The sequence below is a fragment of the Acomys russatus genome, chromosome 20, assembly GCF_903995435.1.
Source record: "Acomys russatus chromosome 20, mAcoRus1.1, whole genome shotgun sequence".
NCBI lineage: Eukaryota > Metazoa > Chordata > Mammalia > Rodentia > Muridae > Acomys > Acomys russatus.
In genome coordinates this window covers 53,930,671-53,952,882 of record NC_067156.1, presented here as the reverse complement: position 1 = coordinate 53,952,882, position 22,212 = coordinate 53,930,671, and the positions used below count along the sequence as shown (strand labels likewise).

General features: G+C 44.4%; 1 protein-coding gene across 1 annotated transcript; it reads right to left on the bottom strand.

Annotated features, from left to right (window-relative positions):
• Positions 1–4,141: 4,141 nt before the first annotated feature.
• On the bottom strand, positions 4,142–21,930 carry Psmg2 (proteasome assembly chaperone 2). Its single transcript, XM_051163498.1, has 7 exons — positions 21,792–21,930; positions 17,880–18,051; positions 16,133–16,191; positions 12,590–12,708; positions 11,597–11,770; positions 5,872–5,992; positions 4,142–4,436 (listed from the first exon to the last, which is right to left on the bottom strand). The coding sequence occupies exons 1-7, from the start codon at positions 21,846–21,848 to the stop codon at positions 4,344–4,346; spliced, it is 795 nt and encodes a 264-aa protein (XP_051019455.1). The 5' UTR covers positions 21,849–21,930; the 3' UTR covers positions 4,142–4,343.
• Positions 21,931–22,212: the final 282 nt, after the last annotated feature.

Genomic DNA, 22,212 nt, shown 5'->3' with positions numbered 1-22,212 from the left:
ACTAATTTATTAAAAATATCAAATCAACATTAAATATGAATAATCAATCACAGAACACCTCAGGCTTCTGAGTCCTAGGGCTATAGGAGTGGGCCACTAGTTGTGTGTTGTTTTTCCTTTCCTTCCCACCTCCTGTTCCCCTCCATCACTCTACCCTCCCACCCTTCCTTCCTTCCTTCCTTCCTTCCTCTCCTCTTTCTCTCTTTTTGTTTGTTTAAGACAAGGTCTAGCCTGGGACTGCCTCAGATTATGTAACCCAGGCTGGTTTCTCACAATTCTTCCTCTATCACAGGTGTGCACCAGGACGCTTGGTGGCCCCCTTTTTATTTTAAAGGAATAACATGTTAATTGTTAGCATTAGATTTAACTGGGCATGGTGGTACACTCCTGAGGCAGAGGCAGGCAATTAGAGGCCAGCCTAGTCTACAAAGGCTATACAGTAAAACCTGGCTGTGTAGGTTAGCGAAACCCTGTCTTGAGAAACTAAAAAAAAAAAAAGACTTGATAGGCAAACAAAAAAATTAAATTTCCCATAATAGACACTACTAATATTTTGATAAACTGCTGTCACATTTTGGCTTTGTATACATCCTTTTTCCTCTTGTAAACTGAAATAAAGCCGATTCTGCTTTGTAACTCATTTTGTTCCACTTAACCAAATAGCAAGTGAACATTTTCAAAGTATTTCCCAATAATATCTTTTTTGTAAGTTAAGTAACAGGTATTATGGGAATTTAGACCATTGGTTTTATGGCTGTATCTTTCCCCCACAGATCCCCTGGCTTTTCCAGTTCTGGTACCATTGTTACATTGCACAAGTGCCAGCATTTACACACTAATATCCAGGTGTGACTGTTCCCAAGTTTTACTTTTATAAACCCCCATGTCGGGTCTGGAGAGATGGCTCAGAGGTTAAGAGCACTGGCTGCTCTTCCAGTGGTCTTGAGTTCAATTCCCAGTAACCACATGGTGGCTCACAACCATCTATGATGAGATCTGGTGCCCTCTTCTGGTGTGTAGGCATACATGCAGGCAGAGCACTGTATATGTAATAAATAATTCTTTTTAAAAAATTAAAAAGGCTGGGCGTGGTGGTGCACACTTTTAATCTCAGTACTCGGGAGGCAGAGATAGGTGGATTACTGTGAGTTTAAGGCCAGCAAGTCCAGGACAGCAGAGGCTACACAGAGAAACCCTGTCTTGAAAACAAAACAAAACAAAACAAAACAAAAAAAACCAACAAAAACCAAACCAACTACATTAAACAGAGAAAAAACTGAGAGTATGTCTGCTCAAGTCCAGAATAAGACAAGAATGTTCTCTTATTCAGTAGTGCTTGAAGCCTTAGAACAATATGGCACAAGACAGCCATACAATTAGAAAAGAAAAACTTCAATTATCCTATTTGTACACATGTTCTATACTTAAAAGATCCCATAGAACCAACCAGACATCTCTTAAATCTAATAGAAATTTATATTGTAAGGAAAAAAACCAAAAAGACAAACCACCAACACCAACAATAACCTCCCCCCACCCCCTCCGTCATGTTTGTAACAATATAGCTAAGTTCACATTCATTTCAAATCACTGTGCCCATACTGGGCTGGTTTCTTCAAAAGCATGTTTTAGAATCAGTGATAGCTTAGGCCCTCCCTCATTTTTAGCTCCACTGTTAACTGTTAATATAACTTTTTTTTTTTTTTTTTTCTGAGACAGGCTCTAACTATATAGTTCTGGCTGGCCTGGAGCTATGCACATCAGGCTGTCTTCCACAGAATTCCGCCCCTACCCCCTCTGCACGCCCCCCCCCACCACCTCCTAAGTGCTGGGATTAAAGGCATGTTCCACCATGCCCAGCTAATTTCAGGATATTTTAGCTGGAATAAACTCATAGCAGCTGAGAGAGAAAACAGCACAGCAGCACTATTATGCAGGCAGTTTTGGGAGCTCAGTTGAGAAGAGCTGTGAAAGTTGCCACCAACAGGCAGCGAGGTGGGGGCTAGAGAAACAGCTCAGTGGTTAATAGTACATATTACTGTCCCAGAGGACTAGAGTGTTGTCCCCAGCACCCATGTTGGGGTGACTCACTTATAAATTCAGATCACAGCAAATTGGAAGTGCATCACTTTCATGAGGGCACATGCTGGAAGGGTAGCTAAGGAACATTTTTTGTTTGTTTGTTTTGTTTTTAAGATTTATTTTATTTATTGCTTAAGAGGGCTTTACAGAAAAGGGCAGCAGATCTCATTATCGATGGTTGTGAGTCACCATGTGGATACTGGGAATTGAACTCAGGACCTCTGGAAGAACAGGTAGCGCTCTTAACCACTGAGTCATCTCTCCAGCGCCTACATTTGTATTCTTTTAAGGTTTTTATACTAGGGGTATATTTATTGCTTATATAGTCCAACATTTGTGGGAGGAGCATAATGGCACATACTTAATTTCAGTACTCAAGAGAGAAACAGGAGGACTCTGGATTCAGGAAGGTGGGAGGAGGGAGGGACGGAGAGAGAGAAGAGGAGAGAGAGAAGAGACGAGAAGAGAGGAGAGGGGAGAGGAGAGGAGAGGGGAGAGGAGAGGAGAGAGAGAGTCTCCAGACCAGAAGATGTCAGTGTCAGTTCCGTGGGGCTTGAGTAACCTGAGCTGAATGTAATTGGATTTTGTCTTCAATTCTTCTGTGGGCTTTGGTTTGCTGAGGTTCTCATTATCTTTATTTTCTGTGACAGCATCTCATGTAGCCCAGGTTGGTTTCAAACTCTCAGTGTATTTAAAGCTGACCTTGAACCCCTGACCACCTATGTCTACTGGCCAAGTGCTGGTATTCCTGGCTTGTCTCACCATGCCTGGCTTCAGAGCATACTAAGAAAACAATTAGGTTTGAGTCCAGAGCTATTCTGTTGCAAACTTTAGAGGCTAAGAGGCTTATCAGTCACTATTAACTCTTCCTAAGCTGGGCAGTGGTGCCATCGGCATCCAGGGTAACTGAGCTTTTGACAGACACCTGTGCCCTCTGAACTCATCCTGCCCGAGTCTAGTCGGCACCTACCAGGAGTGACACAGTCAAGACACTTGTCATGTTTCATCATGTCCCTGGGTCAGGAAGGCAGCCAGAACTCAGTTCTCACTCCTGGTCAGGACACAGGAACTTAAGAAGCATAGATCGCTCTTCTCAGGCCACAGCTCTGAACGACATGATTCTGTTCAGTTAAACTCTTGTCTGCAAATCTGGGCTGACCTGTTCTGAGTTGTCCCTAACATGGTTGTCATGGCCACTACATGTGAAAGCCTCCAGCCAGGAAGGGCATGGCTGGCTTGCTGTGCTTCCCAGGCAAGCAGAGGGAGCTGCTCCATGTGGGGGCTTGAACTCATGTTATCAGGCTTGGCAGCAAGCACTGTTACCCATCTCGCTAGACTTAATAACTTTTTTTTAAACACTAAGATCATGTAAGATAGATTATTTCAAATCTTTAATATTTGTTAGACTTGCTCTGCTGCATGGAACATAATCACTGGTAGAGGCACTAGGCTGCTGAGAGAGGAAGTCTGTAGCTTATTGTTAACTCCATTTGTCTACGATCTAGTTTAAGTCTGACGTTTCTTCATTGATCTTGTTTGGATGACTCATGGAAAGATTAACAGCAAGATACTGAAATCATCTACTACTGTTCTCACAGACTAACTCCTTACACCATTAGTGTGCACTGGATGGAAGTGGAAGCCCTGATGTTCACCATAGAACTTAAATTTTCTTTAAAATTGCTTGGTTTGGCCAAGTGGCAAACGCCATTTCTTAGCACGTGGGAGGCAGAAGCAGATCTCTGAGTCGGAGGCTAGCCTGGTCTACAGAGTGAGTTCCAGGACAGCCTGGGCTATAGAGAAAAGGACTGCTTGGTTTAACATGTAGAAGCCTTTACTCTTCCTAGTTTTGTTTTGACTTCGCTGTATTAGTTATCAGAACAGTGAGAGCCTCCTGAAGAGCAGCTCTGGCACCAACTGGCCCGCAGCCTTCTATGACTGCGGACTTCTGACCTCTCAAGTCAAATTGCTGCGTGACACCATTCCACGAGGCTTCTGATAATTTAGTACAGTGGAAGCAAACAGTATGTTACTAATTTAAAAGGGAGACTTCTCAGATAAAGCTGCTTAGGAAATAACGTTTTGTTGTACAAAATTTACATTTATTGTATGTAACAAGAGTAACACTTCTAAACCTCTTTGAGATTTTACTGTGAAAAGTACGTCTAACACATTCCCAGACAGCACAAATCTCTGTGTAGCACACACTCAACAGCCTGTTCTGTGATCTCTGGGGTATGAGGGAGAAGGCTGGAAATAGATCAAAACAGCGCAGGAGGAAGTCCACTGCCGAAGAGCAGCCGCCAGGAGCTGGGGATCCTCCATGGCAAGGTGGATGCTGTGCGGCTGTTGCTCTGAAACAGAACAGGAGACACTTTAATCTTGCCATCAAATCTCTTTTGGTCCTGACATTTGTAGCTAGTCTTTATTATTAGAAAAACTAAAGCTTTTTTTTTTTTTTTGGTTTTTCGAGACAGGGTTTCTCTGTGTAGCCTTGGCCATCATGGACTCGCTTTGTAGACCAGGCTGGCCTCGAACTCACAGCGATCCGCCTGCCTCTGCCTCCCGAGTGCTGGGATTAAAGGCGTGCGCCACCACGCCCGGCTTAGAAAAACTAAAGCTTTAAGTTCCTGTCTTTATATAAAATAATAGGTTTCTAAGGTTCACCTCAAAAAAAATATGCCAGAACAGTTATAAGGTGACAGCCGGGCACAGCAGAGGCAGGCAGATCTCCCTGAGTCTGAGGCCAGCCTGGTCTACAGAGTGTATTCCAGGGCAGGATGGCTACACAGAGAAACGCTCAAAAAACAAAAACAAAAGCAAAAAACAAACAAAACAAAAAGAAACAAACAAGGTGACTTACAGATTTGGGGGTCGGGTATTGAAACAAAGCTCACATGTAGCTTTGCTGTCCTAGAAGTCTTCAAGCTCACATTAATCCTCCTGCCTCTAAGTGCTCGGATTAAAGGCATGTAACATCATGCCTGGCCTGGGGTGCTTCTGTTAGGCTACAGGCTCCCTTCTCTGGGTCTGCTATTCATTTCACAACAGGGAAATGTGTTAGTTAGCACACAGTCGATGGCTATGGTACCTATTCAATGGCGACAGCACACTGTACTTCCCTAAAGCACCGAACTGCACGGAACTGCTTATTCTTCTGAGAAGCTGTCTAGGGCAGCATGTGACAGTGCAGGTTTTTTTAATCCCAGCACTGGGAAGCAAGGCTAGGAGGATCTCTCTGAATCTGAGGTCAGTCTAGCCTAAACAGCAAGCTCCACAACAGCCAGGGCTACACAGACCCTGTCTCTAAACACCAAACCAACTAAACAACAAACCCACAAGACACAAGCAAAACAAAGCCAAAAGCTGTCCTCACAATTACTGTGACGTGAACAGTGAGCACCCTGACTGCCTAACTAAACGATGAGGTCACAGGCTAGTTCACTCCTTGCTCTCTCTCTTCCTCTCCTTTTTTTCTGAGACAGGGTTTCTCGTTATAATAGCTCTGGCTTCCCTGGACTCACTTTGTAGACCACGTGGACCTCGAACTCAGAGAGCTCTGTCTGCTGCTGCAGGCGTGCTGGTATCAAAGGTATGTGAGTGCTGGAATTAAATGTATGCACTACCACACCCGACTCCTCGCTTATTTTCAAAAACTTGGCTCAAACTAAACTTCCTGTAGAGATACATATTTATTGAGCGAACTTTCACCTCTTCAGTTTACTCATAAGACAAGTTAACGGGCACATACCAAGTCAGTTCAGAGACTTACGCTGTATTAGCACTTACACTCGGCTTGATTATCTGGAGCCATTCATTCAGATACTCCACAAGACTGACTGCATCTGGGATATTGTCCCCTTCTGAAACAAACTTCAGCAGAACTGCCATTTGGATTTCTTTAGAACAGCTACAAGAAATAAAAAGAACAATTCCGAGTTTTCTCCTGATGTGAGACACATCTCACGGTGTGTGAGCCTTTACAGATACATTAATCTACCTCTTGTTAGACAAGGAAAGACATGACATCATAGGACAGATTTCTTACCTCCCACTGTCCCACATATATTCTGTTCCCAAGAGCCTGGGGAATATGCAAGTGTGTGCCTCATTCTCATCCTCATCCTCAGGAAAATACGGCCTTTCTATCCCTAGCTATGAATCCATGGGACAGGTTCTGATCTACTTCAAAAGCCTTTCAGAGTGGCTTTCAGAGGTAATGAGACTGAGATAAAATAACACTCGAGTCTTCTTTAAGATTGTCTTGTGTGGCAAAGACTGGCCTCACACTTGCTATATACTTAGAGCTGACCTTGAATTCCTGATCTTCCTGACTCCATGTCCCAAGTGCTGGGATTACAGGTGTGAAACTCCAGCCTTGGTTCACTCTTAATAGTCTAAAGCAGTGCGGGAAACTGGAAGAGAATGAAATAGTAGAGAGAAGAGAGCCACTCCTTCTTACAGATACTTTGTTCTTTTTGAGACAAGGTCTCTCTGTGTAGCCCTGACTGTCCTGGAACTCACTCTGTAGACCAGGCTATCCTGGAACTCAGAGATCCACCTGCCTTTGCCTCCTGAGTGCTGGGATCAATGGTGTGCAGCACCACCCCTATTTATTTTGTCTGACATATTAAACATTATCTGCATTTTCCCCTGTGACAGAGTTTCTCTATATAACAGAGCCCCAGCTGTCCTGGACTTGGCCTCGAACTCACAGAGATCTGCTTGCTTCCACCTCCCTAGTGCTGGGATTAAAGACTTGCACCACTATGCCTGGCCATCTGCAAATTTTATTTATTTTTTATTTTTAATTTTCTTTTTGGTTTTTCGAGACAGGGTTTCTCTGTGTAGCCTTGGCGGTCCTAGACTCACTTTGTAGACTAGGCTGGCCTTGAACTCACAGCCATCCACCTGCCTCTGCCTCCCAAGTGCTGGGATTAAAGGCATGCGCCACCACGCCGGACCATCTGCAAATTTTATTTAATTAATTAATTTATTTTTAAAGATTTATTTATTTATTAAGTATACAGTGTTCTGCCTGCATTTGAGTTTGCACATCACAAGAGGGCACCAGATCTCAGTATCGGTGGTTATGAGCTACCATGTGGTTCCTGGGAATTGAACTCAGGACCTTTGGAAGAGCAGACAGGGCTCTTAACTGCTGAGCCATCTCTCCAGTGCCTGCAAATTTTATTTTTAACTGTCTCCACTTTATTCATGAATCAGTTGGAGTCAAAGAAACAAGGACAGACAAAATGGCAGGTTCAAACTTTCCCCTTCTCACAGCCGGGCAGATGTGTTGGGTAAGTTCCTTCTGGTTTCTAATGGTCCTCATCTGTAGGAGGAGAATGAGGAGGCGCTCTCAGTGGGCACATAGGCACACAATGCAATTCTAGCACTATGTAGACTGAGGTCAGGAGCCTGTTGAGTTTGGATTAGCCTAGGCTATGTGACATCCTGTCTCAGAAACAAAATTAAACAGACAAACATACGAAAAAGAGACGGACACTGAGTGACACACTGACCAGGTACTAAGCCTGGCCTAGTGAAGCTTCACCCTGCACATGTGGCCGAGCATTTGGAGGCCTGAGCTGACCCTAGGGCCACAGCCCCATACCTGCCTTTCCACTTGCATTTCTAGTCACTTAGGCTTCCTGCCTCACCTCTCACGTCCTCAGCTGTGCAGATGGCTGGACTGTGCTGTTCTCGCCGCACTTCAGTCCAGATGGTACAGAAAGCTACAGCGACTAGAGGGCATTTTCAGAGATCATAGTCAAGTGTTGCTGTTGGACATTATCTAAAATACATCTCTTTTTATTTAGTTTGTCAAATTTCTGTTCTCTTTTCTTTTTTTATATAGAACAGGAGAGTTAATCTGCTATGGGCTTCTATTTGGTGTGTAAAGAAGCAAGAGTAGCCGGGCGGTGGTGGCACACGCCTTTAATCCCAGCACTCGGGAGGCAGAGGCAGGCGGTCTACAAAGCGAGTCTAGGACAGCCAAGGCTACACAGAGAAACCCTGTCTCGAAAAACCAAAAAAAAAAAAAAAAAAGAAGCAAGAGTAGAGGGCACAAGGAGGGCTGTGTCCATGTGATGTGCAGAAGGCATCTATAAGCAAGGAGAGGGGGACTGAGCGCACTCTTGGAAACCAGCAGTGAGGACAAGAGATGAGAGAACAAAAGCAGAGGGAAAGGATGCCCTTCACAGAACCATCCTGCCAACAGTTTCACTGGAGTACAGAGAGCAGAGTAGACGGAGGACCAGGAAGGAGTCAGGTGAAGAGATTACGGAAGCCCGTGGACGGCCTGTTAAGGAGCAGGAAGCAAGTGCTGGACACAATCACTGATGGTGACCACTACCTGGGGATATGGTGTGGGGAGAGCAGAGCGGGTCAGCATCGAGCACACAGGTCAGGTAAGATGATGCAAGCAGAGGCTACCCACTGAATTCTTCCTCCCCACAAATCACCATGCTGTGACAGAAGAAAGGGTAACTGAGGAGGGGGACCCTAGTCAAGTCAAATCATGGCTCTACATAAAGAGAACTCTCAATTGCTTTCCTCTACTATATAAACACACATGACAGTTAGTTGTGGTGGCCCACGCCTTTAATTGCAGCACTCGGGAGACAGAGGCAAGCTGATCTCTGTGAGTTCAAGGCCAGCCTGGTTTACAAAGCAAGTCCAAGACAGCCAAGGCTACACAGAGAAACCCTGTCTTGAAAAACCAAAAACCAAACCAAACCAAACCAAACCAAACAAACCAACCAACAAACAAAAACCCTACACATGACACAAGAACCAGAATCTAGTTATTTAGGCTTCCAGCCTCCTTAATTGTGAGACAGTATGTTTCTATTGTCCTAGGCTATCTGGACTATGGTACTTTGCCATAGCACTCTCAGCTGGCTAATACAAGTCTCTAGGCTACAAAGAATACAGGCCACATGAGGCACAAGAATAACTCAACGCTGGTGATTTACAGGGCAGCGACTGAGAACAACTAGATGGCAGGGCTTTCAGGCTGTGGTCAGACAGTGGCTGACCGAGTGACAGACAAGGAATCAGAAGCTGCAAGCAACGATAATGTGCTAAGAAGAGTGTTCTCAGGAAGAAGAGAGAGCTGAGGTAACAGGGAGCTGGGGCCAGAAACACAAATAAATCGTTCCAGAAAAACAAACTGAACTGCTCATACAGTTTCTGCAAAAGAAATCTTAAATGTTTTCGAAATAGAAAACAGGAGGTGCACACCTTTTATCCCAGCACTTGGGAGGCAGAGGCAGATGATCTCTGTGAATTGAGGCCAGCCTGGTCTACAGAGAGGGTTCCAGGACAGCTAAGGCTGTTACACAGAGAAACCTTGTCTTGAAAAACCAAACCAAACAAACAACCCACTCAAAAAACCAAACAGGAGGGGCTGGGGATGTGGTTTGGTGCTAAAGTTCTTGCAGAGGTAGCATTTTTGAGGACCTGAGTTTGATCTGGGTGGGTGAGGGGGGCACGGCAGGTGGAATGGAACATCAAAACAGAAAAAATCATAAATAACAAGGAAGTTCAATACTTACATTAAGAATAAAATCTAATGTGCCACAGACTGTGGGAATTAATCCTGCTGGTGAAGAGACTGAAAGATGGAAAGTGCAGTATCTGGGGCCAGATGCCCATGTTTGAATCCTGGCTCTGCCGTGTACTATTTGCGTAGCTTTCAGCAAGTCACTAAAGTTTGCAGCTCTTCAAGTGTTTCACTTACACGGTTAACAAAAGTGTATGTATCTGCAGTGAATCAGGAATAAGCAGCACAGGAGAGTGCCAAGCACCATCGATAGAGTCCACGTTGCTATTATTTATTCATTTTGTTTTTCTGAGACAGGGTTTGTTGTAGTCCTGGGCTCATTTTGTAGGTCAGGCTGGCCTCCAACTCACAGAGACCCCGCTGCCTCTGCTTCCTCAGTGCTGGGATTAAAGGTGTGCACCACCATGCCCGCCTTGCTATTAGTTACATTACAGTTATTGGTTACAAACGACTCCTTCAAGATCTGCAAAGGCAACCAAACTGCAGGCCTACTGACTGTCTCACCACATAGCCCAGACTAGCCTGGAACTCTTAACCACCCCCCCCCCCCCAAGTGTGGGACTGTAGGTATGTGCAACTGTGTCTATGAATTTTATTAAATGCCTCTGAGCAGCAGCAGAGAAGATGAGTTGTCTGTCTGTGGTTAGCTGCTCAGGCTCGTTCTGCCCTGTTGCTGAGGAACAGTACTGTAGGGATGGTGCTCACGCAGAACAGTGCTCTAAAGGCCACCGAGCCTCCTGTAGCAGCGTCTTCCCTTCACAGCACATGATGAGGAAGAGAAAGAGGGGATTCAAGCACAAGGCAAGGAGCACTGTTAGCACCACAGCAACAGGATGCTGACACCAGATATGGGGTGCACAAAAAAGTCAATTTGCAAAAAGAAAGGCTGAAAGAAACATGATAGCCTTTTGGCTTTTGCCTTTCCTTTCATTTACACTTTCTTGTTTATAATTCATAATCAAAAGCAACTACATGCAACTGTCTAAAATAGTTATAAATTCATGGTACTGGGGCACTGAGTAAAACAATATGTTGACAATAGGATGGAGGGGAGCAGTGCTCTCTAGGACTGAGTCTTCTATGCAGCTCATTAGTGCTCGTTCCATTAGGTAACTTGAGGTGCATGTGTAAGAGGCAGATGCAAGCATGCATGATGCCCTTAGTCCAATCTTTTTATTTTATTTATTTATTTATTTATTTATTTATTTATTTATTTATTTATTTATTTTTTTGAGACAGGGTTTCTCTGTGTAGCCTTGGCCATCCTGGACTCACTTTGTAGACCAGGCTGGCCTCGAACTCACAGCGATCCTCCTGCCTCTGCCTCCCAAGTGCTGGGATTAAAGGCGTGTGCCACCACGCCTGGCTCAAATCTTTTTTTTTTTTTTAAGTTTTTTGAGACAGGGTTTCTCTGTGTAACAGTCTTGGCTATTCTGGGCTCGCCGTGAGACCAGGCTGGCCTCCCGAATGCTGGGATTAAAGGTGTGTGCCACCAGGTCCGGTCTTTAGTCCAATCTTTTGAACAACAAATTATAAAACACAAAAGAAGAAAAGAAGCAAAATGCATCACTACAAAACATCAACTAACATAAAAGATGGCAAACGACATCAAAAGCTGTAAATACACAGCCAACAAATGGCAAATGGCAAGTCCTTCCTCATCAGTGATTGTTTAGTAAATGACTCTACTCTCCATTCAGAGGGCAGAGACTGTAAGTGAGGGCAGCACTGCAGGAGGATCGTGAGTTAGCCTATTACAGAAAGCTGATGGCCAGCCTGTGGTACAAACACAAACAGGAGAGACGGAGGGAGAGAACAAGCAAACAAGCATGGAGGCCTGCAATGCCAGCACTTTGCAAGTGGAAGAGAAGGATCAGAGGTTCAAGGCCAACCTGCACCACATGAGACTGTGCATAAACAGTGAGAAACAAACTGACAGATCACCTTTCATCGTAGAGTGTTTTTGTGATTCCACCTCCAGGAATGCGAATACAAAGCTCAGAATCGGTCATCTCAGGGATGCATGGACTTCTCTCCATCTCTAGCCAGTTAAGGCTCTTTATTTTAGTCTGAACGCTCTTCTGCATAGAAGGTGTAAGTAGGTACCGGAAGGGAGTACTGGAAAAAAAAAATCACATTGTTATGTTGTTTAAAAAATTACAAAAAAAAAAAAAAAGGCTGGGTGTAGTGGCACATGCCTTTGATCCTAGCATTTGAGAGGTAGAAGCAGGTGGTTCTCTGTAAGTTCAAGGCCAGCCTGGTCTACAAAGCGAGTTCAGGACAGCCAGGGATACACAGAGAAGCCCTGTCTCGAAAAACCAAAAAAAAAAAAAAAAAAAAAAGAAAGAAAGAAGAAGAAGAAGAAGAAAATTATAAATACCAGATAAACTGTCTCAAAACAAACGAACAAAAAAACCAACCAACCAACCAACCAACCAAACAAACAAACAAAAAAAACCCAAAAAAACCAACTCAGATCTTACAAAATAATTGAACACAGTTCACATAATATTAAGTCTGTACTAAAATTTCTATTTCGGGTCAATTTAATCTTATTTATATATAAGAACTCACTGTGGGGGCTCAGGATGTCACTCAGTGGTAGAACGTTTGCCTGGAGTGTGCAAAGTCCTGGGTTTGATCTTTCAAATGTTTCTAGTTAACTTAGGGGCTGGCAGTATAGTTATTCAGCGACAGAGTGCTTGCTATGCATAAGGCTTTGGTTTGATCCTTAAGCCATAAAAGCTATCTTCCTTATACCCAGCTGTAGTGGCCAGAGGCGCTAAAAGGATCTACCCACCTACTCTTCTCTCACCTTCCTTTCTAAATTCCAGTTAGAAAAGGATATACCTGGCCTTTACATTTTATTTAAATTTTAAATAAACAAGTGATCACAGTAAAATCGACAGTAAAATCGTAACAAGGGCAAGAACATACCTGCGAAGCTGCACATCATTACGGTGGTACGAATGGCTGCTTGAAAGAACAATAATCCTGGCACAGCTGCTACTTTTCACCCAGGCCAGCAGTTTTTCACAGAATGACTTGGACTTATACTTTGTATACCATTGAGACAGCAGAAAGAAAATATGAAAATGAGATCTCAGAGTATAAAACTAACGTATGTAACCCTTTACCTACCATTTCCTGTGACAGCGGGTGATGGGACTCACTGACACTGCAATGATTGGCAAAGGTCAAGGATTTAATATATCTTTTGTTTTGTTTTTCAAGGCAGGGCCTCTCTGTGTAACAGTCCTGGCTGTCCTAGACTCACTTTGTAGACCAGGCTGGCCTAGAACTTACAGAGAACCACCTGTCTCTGCCTCCTGAGTGCTGGGATTACAGACATGCACCACTGTGCCTGGCTAATCAATTATACTTAATAGTCAACTATATAGTCATCTCTGATGTATTCTTACAAATTTCATTATACTATAAACACATGGAAGTAATCAGATGAACACAGAGTAATATCTGGCTTTGACTCCTCAAAGCAATCAATACTGAGAAAAGCAGAAAGAAAATGGCAACAGTTAAAGACACCAACTAAAAGGATGTAACTGCAAAGCATAACATGTCAGTCTTGATTGGATCTGCAACTGAAAAGAGTTTTGGAAATAATCTGGGAGAGCTAAATACACTGGATGGCAATTCCAAGTCAGCATTAATGGTGTCTGGGGCTGGAGAGATGGCTCAGAGGTCAAGGGCACTGGCTGCTTTCCAAAGGTCCTGAGTTCAATTCCCAGCAACCACATGGTGAGCCACAGCCATCTATAATGTGATCTGGTGCCCTCTTCTGGCGTGCAGCACACATGTGGTCAGAATACTGTATAAGTAATACATAAATAAATTTTTAAAAAATGATTAGTGGTGTCATGGTTAGGAATGGTGTTGTGGCTGTGAGACTGTCCTTGCTCTCTACTGTAAGTTCCTCTCGCCGTGGGTAGGCCAGAACCCTGAGCCTCATCACACACGCTGGGCATGCGCTCTACCACTCAGACGAAGCCCCAGCACCTGTCCTTGTTCCTGAGAGCTGCGTCAACATTTAAGATGAAATATATTAACTCGCTTCTCTAGTAGCCCAAGTTCCTGGGAATAATCCCTTTTTCTTTTTCTTTCTTTCTTTTTCTTTTAGGTTTTCCGAGACAGAGTTTCTCTGTGTAGCCTTGGCTGTCCTGGACTCGCTTTGTAGACCAGGCTGGCCTCGAACTCCCAGTGATCCGCCTGCCTCTGCCTCCTGAGTGTTGGGATTAAAGGTGTGTGTCACCACCGTCTGGCCCTGGGACTTATGTCTAACGCTGAAAACAACAACAACAAAATCAAAACAAAACACACACACACACACACACACACACACACACACACCGAACAAATATAAAAGCACTACTGTGTGAAAAAAATCAAGCACAGCATTAGTGGTGTAGTGGTGCACTTAAGTAACACATGGCCACACAGAGAGAGATGAGCATGCCACTGTGAGGTACAGACGAACCTCACATCGAATGCTGAGGAAAGGAGGTTGAACAGAAAGAAACATCTGCTCTAGGAGTCAGTCCACCTCCATAAGGATTTAGTGTACCATATGTGCTCTTGGATGGTTGATAATATTCTATTTCTTGACTTGGAAGGTTTTGTTTGTTTGTTTGTTTGTTTGTGACTGGGTTTCTTTGTGTAGCCTTGGCTGTCCTGGACTTGGAAAAATTTTACTTGCATTCTTTGCCACATATATTTAGGTAAAATAGGTAAAGTACTATATAACAAAATACAGTACTTAAAAAATAATGTATTCATTTTAATTTTATGTGCATTGTGTTTAGCCTGAATGTCTATCTATGTGAGGATGTCAGATCTTAAGTTAAAAACAGTTGTGAGCTGCCATGTGGGTGCTGGGAATTGGCTCTTAACCACTGAGCCAGCTCTGCAGCCCTTCCACTAAGCTCTTTTTTTTTTTTTTTTGGTTTTTCGAGACAGAGTCTCTCTGTGTAGCCTTGGCTGTCCTGGACTCGCTTTGTAGTCCAGGCTGGCCTTGAACTCAGCGATCCACCTGCCTCTGCCTCTCGAGTGCTGGGATTAAAGGCGTGTGCCACCACACCCGGCTTCCTTCCACTAAGCTCTTAAGAGCACATGAAGGTACACATCTGTGATCCCAGCACCAGAGAGTCTGAGTCTAACCAGCTACAAGACAGACTCTGCTTTCAAAAAAACAAACCAAAGACCTTCTGGATTTCTGACCTCCAGACCAGATAGTGTGTGTGAAGACTACCACAGGTGCCAAGGCGGCTGAAGGCTGGCTATGCAGAGCAGCTATTGACAGAACTCTCTGATCACAGCAATGTTCTTATGCAGTCTCTTGTTGTGTGTGGCTACAGAGAATACACAGATATATGGGGCTAGAGACTATTTTATCAGACAGCCAGGCAGTCTCACAGGCCCTGGTAAAGGTCTGTGAAGTTCATTCTCAGAGACGAAAGCCCTGATGGTTTCAAGGAAGAAGGGATGTGATTTGACTTAGTATTACTGTTGGGATGGCAGAGTTAAACAAGAGCACAAGTGAAGATGATATTTCTGTGTGATTGAGCAGTGGTAGTTAGAGCTTTTTCAGTTTTTTGAAACAGGGTTTCTCTGTGTAGCCCTGATTGTCCTGAAACTTGCTGGCCTTGAACTCAGAGATCCACCTACCTCTGCCTCCCAGTGCTGGGATTAAAGGTGTATGGCACCTTGCCTGGCTTAGAGTATGTTTTAATAAATGATTCACACCTCAAAAATTTTCTGCAGATCTGCCCGAATTAATAATGTGTTAAAACTTATGAATAAGCCCCAATTTCTTTTAGTGTTAAAGTAAAATAATAGTAACACACTTGAAGTATTATCAAATTCTTTATCCAATCAGACCTTTCCTAAGTGTATAAAACAATACAATAAAAATAATTCTTTAGTCTTGATTCTTTTTTTTATGTTTTGTTTTAAGACAGGTTTCAGCTGGGCGGTGGTGGCACACGCCTTTAACCCCAGCACTTGGGAGGCAGAGGCAGGTGGATCACTGTGAGTTCGAGGCCAGCCTGGTGTACAGAGTGAGTCCAGGACAGTCAAGGCTACACAGAGAAACCCTGTCTCAAAAAAAAAAAAAAAAAAAAAAAAAAAAGAGACAGAGTTTCTCTGTGTAAGAGAGTCCTGGCTGCACTGAGTTTGCCACCACACCTGGTCCCAGTCTTTTTTTTTTTTTTTTTTTTTTTAATTCAGAGGTGAGGACTAAACCAAGGGCCTTGCGCTTCCTAGGTAAGTGCTCTACGACTGAACTAAATCACCAACTCCCTTAATCTGTCCTGGAGTCGCTTAGTAGACCAGGCTGGCCTGTACGCCTCTGCCTCCTGAGTGCTGGGATTAAAGGCGTGTGCCACCATGCCTGGCAAGTCTTGATTCTTAATGCTACTTGACTGTGTTTTGTCATACTTTAATGAATTAAAAAAATATACTAACCTTAATAAAAATGGATCTTAACTGAAGCACCACCAGTTTCCTTGACGGCAATGAATATACTACAAAGAGAAAAAGCGAAAATCACAGGACAGAATACAGAATATTAAATTGAAATTACTAGTATGACAAATAATATCTGAGTTACAACAGCTTTGCACTTAATATTTTCAACAATTAGTATATAGGCTTTAGGGCTGGTGTCCACGTGTGGCTATCAGAACCCACATGTGATGGTTAATCTTCTATCTGGAATCAACTCAAACGCAAGCAGCTGGCACACCTGTGAGGGATTTTCCTGACTGGATCATTTAAGGTGGAAAGAGCAGCACTTTCTGGTAGCAGCTCATATAAAAGGACACGGAAAAAGGAAGCTTTTGCTTTTTGCCTGCTTGCTCTAGCTGGCAAGTTCACCCACCCTGCTGCTGAGGCAGTCCTCTGCTGGTATTAGGACCTACTTCTTCAGGAGTCCAAACAGACCGAAGACCAGCTGAAGCATGTAGCTTCATGGACTGAACATCTGGATTCTTCAAGACAGCCACTGTCGGGCCAGCCGCAGCACAGCCTGCCAGCCGCTCTAGCACACCATGTACATATTCATTTTATCAGTTCTCCTGCCTGAGAGAACTGGGACTAACCCACTACGTATCATCCCGCCACGGTGGATGGGTGGCTTGCCTATAGTTCCACCTCTCGGAAGGTGAAGACCAGGGAGGATTCCGGAGCAAGCTGACTAGCCAGACTAGCAGTACCAATGGACTGTGGGTTTACTTGACTCTGCCTCAGTGAATAAACTAAAGAGTGATCCAGGAAGACTTCCTGGTGTCACCTTCCAACCTCACATACGCGCACACTTCCCATGACAAACATACACAAGAAAAACCACGCAAAAAACACAGGTTCTAAGCTCCGTGCTCTTTATCTCCTTCCTTCAGGTCTTGTTTTGAGACAGGCCTTACAATGTATCCAGGTTAGTCTGCTCAAGTGACCACCCTGTTTCACCCTGTATGCAGCTGGACTGTAGGAGTGTGCCACCATGCCTAGTTTATAAGCTACTTCCTCTTAACTTTTTAAGTAAAAAAATCTTAGTTGTACACACACACACACACACACACACACACACACACACACACACACACACACGACTGCAGTGCCCACAGAGGCCAGAAGGTGTCAGATCCCCTTAGAGCTGGAGTTACAGGTCGATCTGAGCAGCCTGACGTGGGTGCTGGGAATTACAGTCAGGTCCTCTGGAAGAGCAGGAAGTATTCCTACCACAGTCACCTCTCCAGCTCCTAACCATTGTTTGAAGTTAGCACAGAATAGTGAGTTTCATCATTGCACTGTATACATTAAGTGTCACTGTACTCTGTTCCTTAGTCTATTCCTAGTTTAAAAAAGCTCAAGTTGCCAGGCGGTGGTGGCGCACAGGCAGGTGGATCTCTGTGAGTTCGAGGTCAGCCTGGTCTACAAAGTTAGTCCAGGACAGAGATTCAGGACACAGAGAAACCCTATATTGAAAACAAAAAAACAAAACAAAACAAAAAACCCAAAAAACAAAAACCAACCAACTAAACCAACCAAACAAGCAAAAAACAAAAATAAAAGAGCTCAAGCTGGACACAATTATTTATACCTGTAATCCTAGTACTCAGGTCACAGAGTTCCAGAAAAGCCTGTGCTATATAGTGAGACCTCCCATCTCAAATAACTAAATACTCCATGGTAGGCAAACATGCCATAGACATACCTTCAGTATTTATGCTGAGTTCATTTGAATTTTCTTCTTCAGTTGCATATGGATTGTTCCCAACCATTGGTACCAGGCAATCAGTATAGAAATAACCAATCTTAGACATGTTCAATGTAGAAATAATCAGATCTATTGCAAGCTGGCCAACATTTCCAACCGATACTGCTGGCTGAAATAAAAAAAGACATGCTGTATTAAACACCAAAATTAGCAGCACTCTTGAGACAGCAAAAGTACTGAATGCTCAAGCACAAAGCGAGACTCCAACTGTTTTACAAATAAAACAGACCAACAAAACTTTGTGGCCTTGTGGAGCTTCTATTCTAGCAAGGAAGAGCTTCATTTGTGGTAAACAGTAAAATGGACAGTAGTGTTGTGGAAGAATACAATGTCGGCGTGCATACTGCTTTTAAGTAGGGGATGAAGGAAAGGCTCACCTTAGGTGACAAGAGGCTACAGACCTGGAAAAGGAGTGGAGAGCCACAGGCAGGAACACTGTTTTCAAGGTAGTGAAAAAGCAAGGCGAAGGGCTGTGAAGTATGAACAACGACCAAATGTTGGGTGGTCTTTCAGTCTGCCTGTTATACTATCTACTCCAGAGGTTGGATCGACTGCCGTCCCCCTCCCCCCACACACAGATACTGTCAAAGTGCCAAATGTCTACCTATATCCCACAAGAGGTTTTCAAACACACTATTTAGTCATAGCACAGACCACTCACATTCAGCACATACAAAGCTAAATTTCTGCCTGCATTTGTCCTATTTTGTATTTCACAAAAAAGCAATATTATCTACTTGTTTGCTTAAAACAGGAAATTTTGACAGTGAGATGGTGGCTAATGCCTTTAATCCCAGCACTCAGGAGGCAGAAGCAGGCCAATTGCTGTGAATTCAAGGCCAGCTTGGTCTACAAAGCGTGTCCAGGATATTCGGGGCTACACAGTGAAACACAGTCTCAAAAACAATAACGAATAAAACAGGAATTTTCTCTTTTCTTTTACTAACTACATTGATTTACCACCAAAATAACTTTTGTGTGGTACATGCACATGTGTGCAAGTGCAGCTGCCTGTTGTGGTTGTGTGTGCACAGGTGCTTGTACACACCTGCATGGAGACCAGAGGACAATGTTGGGTTTGGGTTCTTTGTCTATCACTGTCTTATTCTCTTGAGATAGGATCTCATATTGAGCCTAGAGCTAGGCTGGTGACAAAGGTCCAGTGATCCTCTTGTCCATCCCTCCTCGGGGCTGGGGTTACAGATTGCACTGAGTCATCATCTGGAGCTCGGGTTTGTTTTGTTTGTTGTTGTTGTTGTTTTTTTTAATTTTAAAATATACATAGTCTAGTATATGTCCCACGGTAAGGAGCCAACTGTGACCCTGCTTCAGCCAATGGGCTGCTTGTCTTCCTTCCCTCAGCAGCTGCCTTCTTTGGACATGAGTCCTCGCTCAGCGCATTCCCATTTCTCACTCGATTTTCTACCACTGCTATTTTCTGCTAAACTTCTGGTTACTTTCTGTAAATCCTGTAAGGATTTTGCTCTTCTGGGATAGAATCATCAGTCTTATCCTACTACTGGATCATTCCTACCATCATGTAAACACACTTCAGTGTTTTTATTCCTTTTAAAAATTATTTTATTCATTTATTTTTATGTTTTGAGTCAGTATTTCTTTGTGTAGCCCTGGCTGTTCTGGAACGCACCGTGTAGACGAGTCTGGCTTTGAACTGGGAGAGTTTGAACTCGCAGAGAGCCTTTCTCTGCTGGGATTAAATACCTGCGCCACCAACACCACCTGGCCCGTATTTTTTATTCTTGTTTTTTTTTTTTTTTTTTAATTTTTAATTTTTATTTTTTAAGGCAGGGTTTCTCTGTGTAGCCATGGCTGTCCTGGACTCGCTTTGTAGACCAGGGTAGCCTTAGAACTCAGAGAGATCCACCTGCCTCTGCCTCTTGAGTGCTGGGATTAAAGGCATGTGCCACCACCCCCTGGCTGTTTGTTATTTTGATTTCGCATTTTTATTCTTTAAAAAAAAAAGTGTACTTTTGGTACCACATAGTACTTTCACTGCTCAGGCCTCAACAGAGCCAAGATTCTCTCACAGCTGTCCACTACTGTGTAAATAGGAACTGAACTAAAATGTGAACAAATATGGTTCACAAATATGGCTCGGTGTTTCTCAGCCTGCCTAGTGCTGTGACCCTTTAATACAGTGCCTCATGTTGTGGTGACCCCTGACCATAAAATTATTCTCGCTGCTACTTCATAACTGTAATTTTGTTACTGTTATGAATGGTAATGCGAATATCTGCTATTTCTTATGGCCTTAGGCGACCCCTGTGACAGCTACGGCCACTGCTTTCCCTCTCTTCTGTTTATTTGACCACTGCACCCACAGGGCATTCCTCTTCAACATTTCACTAGCAACTCCTTCACCACCTGACCAGCTGTCTATAGCAGCCGCTCCCAAACAAGCCTGCCTTGATACTTGGTGAGTAGGAGATGCCTGTCTCTCTTCTTTTCTATTACTTTAAACAATACATTCTCCTTGGGTGCCTTGTAGGCCACAAGGCCTCTAGCCTATTCTCCCCCCGACATGTTACTCTAAATCCTTTGCAGTCAGTATTCCAGGAATATGTGCCTCTGTATTAAGCATCTATTTTTCAGACGGGCACCCTAAGCCCAGCTTCTTGGCCACTAGTTTTTCTATAAGATCAAAAGCCCTTTGTTTTTCTCCTGTCAATGTTTAAAATTTTTAAATTATGTGTCTGTCTTTGAGTACAGGAACCACAGGGCGGCAGAAGAGGGAGGCAGAGACCCTGGAGCCCTTGAGCCTTTAAAGAACTCCATCCTCCGCAAGCCAGACAGGCTCTAATTAGGCTCTAATTACCGAGTCACCTCTCTGGTCCCTCCCCCTAAGTTTTTGTTGTTCTTGTTGCTTTGTTTACCTGGGCGAGGTCTCCCCTTCAGGCTGGCTTGTTGGCGCCTTCCAGCCTCACCCTTGGAGTGCTGGGAATACAGCTGCTCAAATCACTCCCAGCCTTCCTATGCTCCATGACCTCAAGTCTTTCTGAATCCTTTTCAAAATTCTGTCTTATTTGTGCTTACTGATGTATTTGTGTTTCTAACTACACTGTATACTTGGATGACTGTAGTGGCGTATGCCTTTAATCCCAGCACTGGGGGGGCGGGGGGCGGGCAGAGGCAGGCGGATCTCTGTGAGTTTGAGGCCAGCCTGGTCTACAAAGCGAGCCCAGGACTGCCAAGGCTACACAGAGAAACCCTGCCTTAAAAAAATAAACAAACAAGAATAAAAATACAGGCCAGGTGGTGTTGGTGGTGCAGGTGTTTAATCCCAGCAGAGAAAAGCTCTTTGTGAGTTCAAACTCTCCGAGTTCAAAGCCAGACTGGTCTACACAGTGTGTTCCAGGACAGCCAAGGCTACACAGAGAAACTCTGTCTCGAAAAACTAAAAATAAATAAATACTTTGATGACAAGCACCTCACGATGACTAAACAAAGACAAAAGTACAACTGCCCGTTAGCCACGATCAGTTCTCTAATGCAACTGATGGCCTACATCAGTACTGGCACAAACGACGTGAAAAGAAAATTTCACGGTTAACACTGAGGGATCCTTCTGCGGGATTTATGTGCAACGCTCTTTGCAATCTACAAACATTACAGTTGACAAACAACGAAGGCGGAACTTTCAGACAAGCCTTGATAGCGCTGACAAAGCTGCTAATTAGGACAGCCGCCTCCAGGGTCCACCTCCAGGTTTGTTTTGCTTTTGTTTTCAGGTTTAAAGCCTGAAGCAGAACATGTGCCGGCTTCTCCTAGGGCCAGGTGGCGCTTCCCGCGTCGGGGTGGCGACAGCGCCAAACTCAAATGGAGACTTACCATCAGGAGCGTGTAGTTCGTTAGATCGGGGACCGACTCCCCGCAGGGGACGAACATGACTGCAGTGGGCGGAAAAAAAGCACAAGCGCCGGCCTAGAAAGCAAGGCCACCTTCGTGGGACAGAAGGCGGAACTGCAGAAAGGCCGGGGTCCTTCGTGCCCTTCGGCTCCTCCGAGCGGCCGGCGCTCTGCCGGTGCGCAACGCGGAACGGGGCCTTGGGCGCGCGGCGGGCGTCGCCTCCCCGGGGACGTAGGTCAAGGACTGGCGACAAAGGACGTGAAGACCACACGTGCGGGATCCCCGAGGAGGCGGCTCGGTGGACGGCGCCGATCAGGCATCTCCTAGGACAGCCTCGGCGCCTGTCAGTGCGCACCGTTTGAAAACAGTTAAGTCCTGGCGCCGCAGCAGCCGGGTTCCCGCC

Excerpts from the sequence above, each read along its gene's own strand:
- Psmg2 (XM_051163498.1), bottom strand. The coding sequence starts at position 21,848 with ATGTTCGTCCCCTGCGGGGAGTCGGTCCCCGATCTAACGAACTACACG. Across the intron at positions 5,993-11,596 it reads AAAACACTCTACGATGAAAG|CTGTTCTAAAGAAATCCAAA; the intron begins GTGATCTGTCAG and ends TATTTCTTGTAG. Across the intron at positions 4,437-5,871 it reads TCCAGATAATCAAGCCGAGT|AGCAACAGCCGCACAGCATC; the intron begins GTAAGTGCTAAT and ends GTTCTGTTTCAG.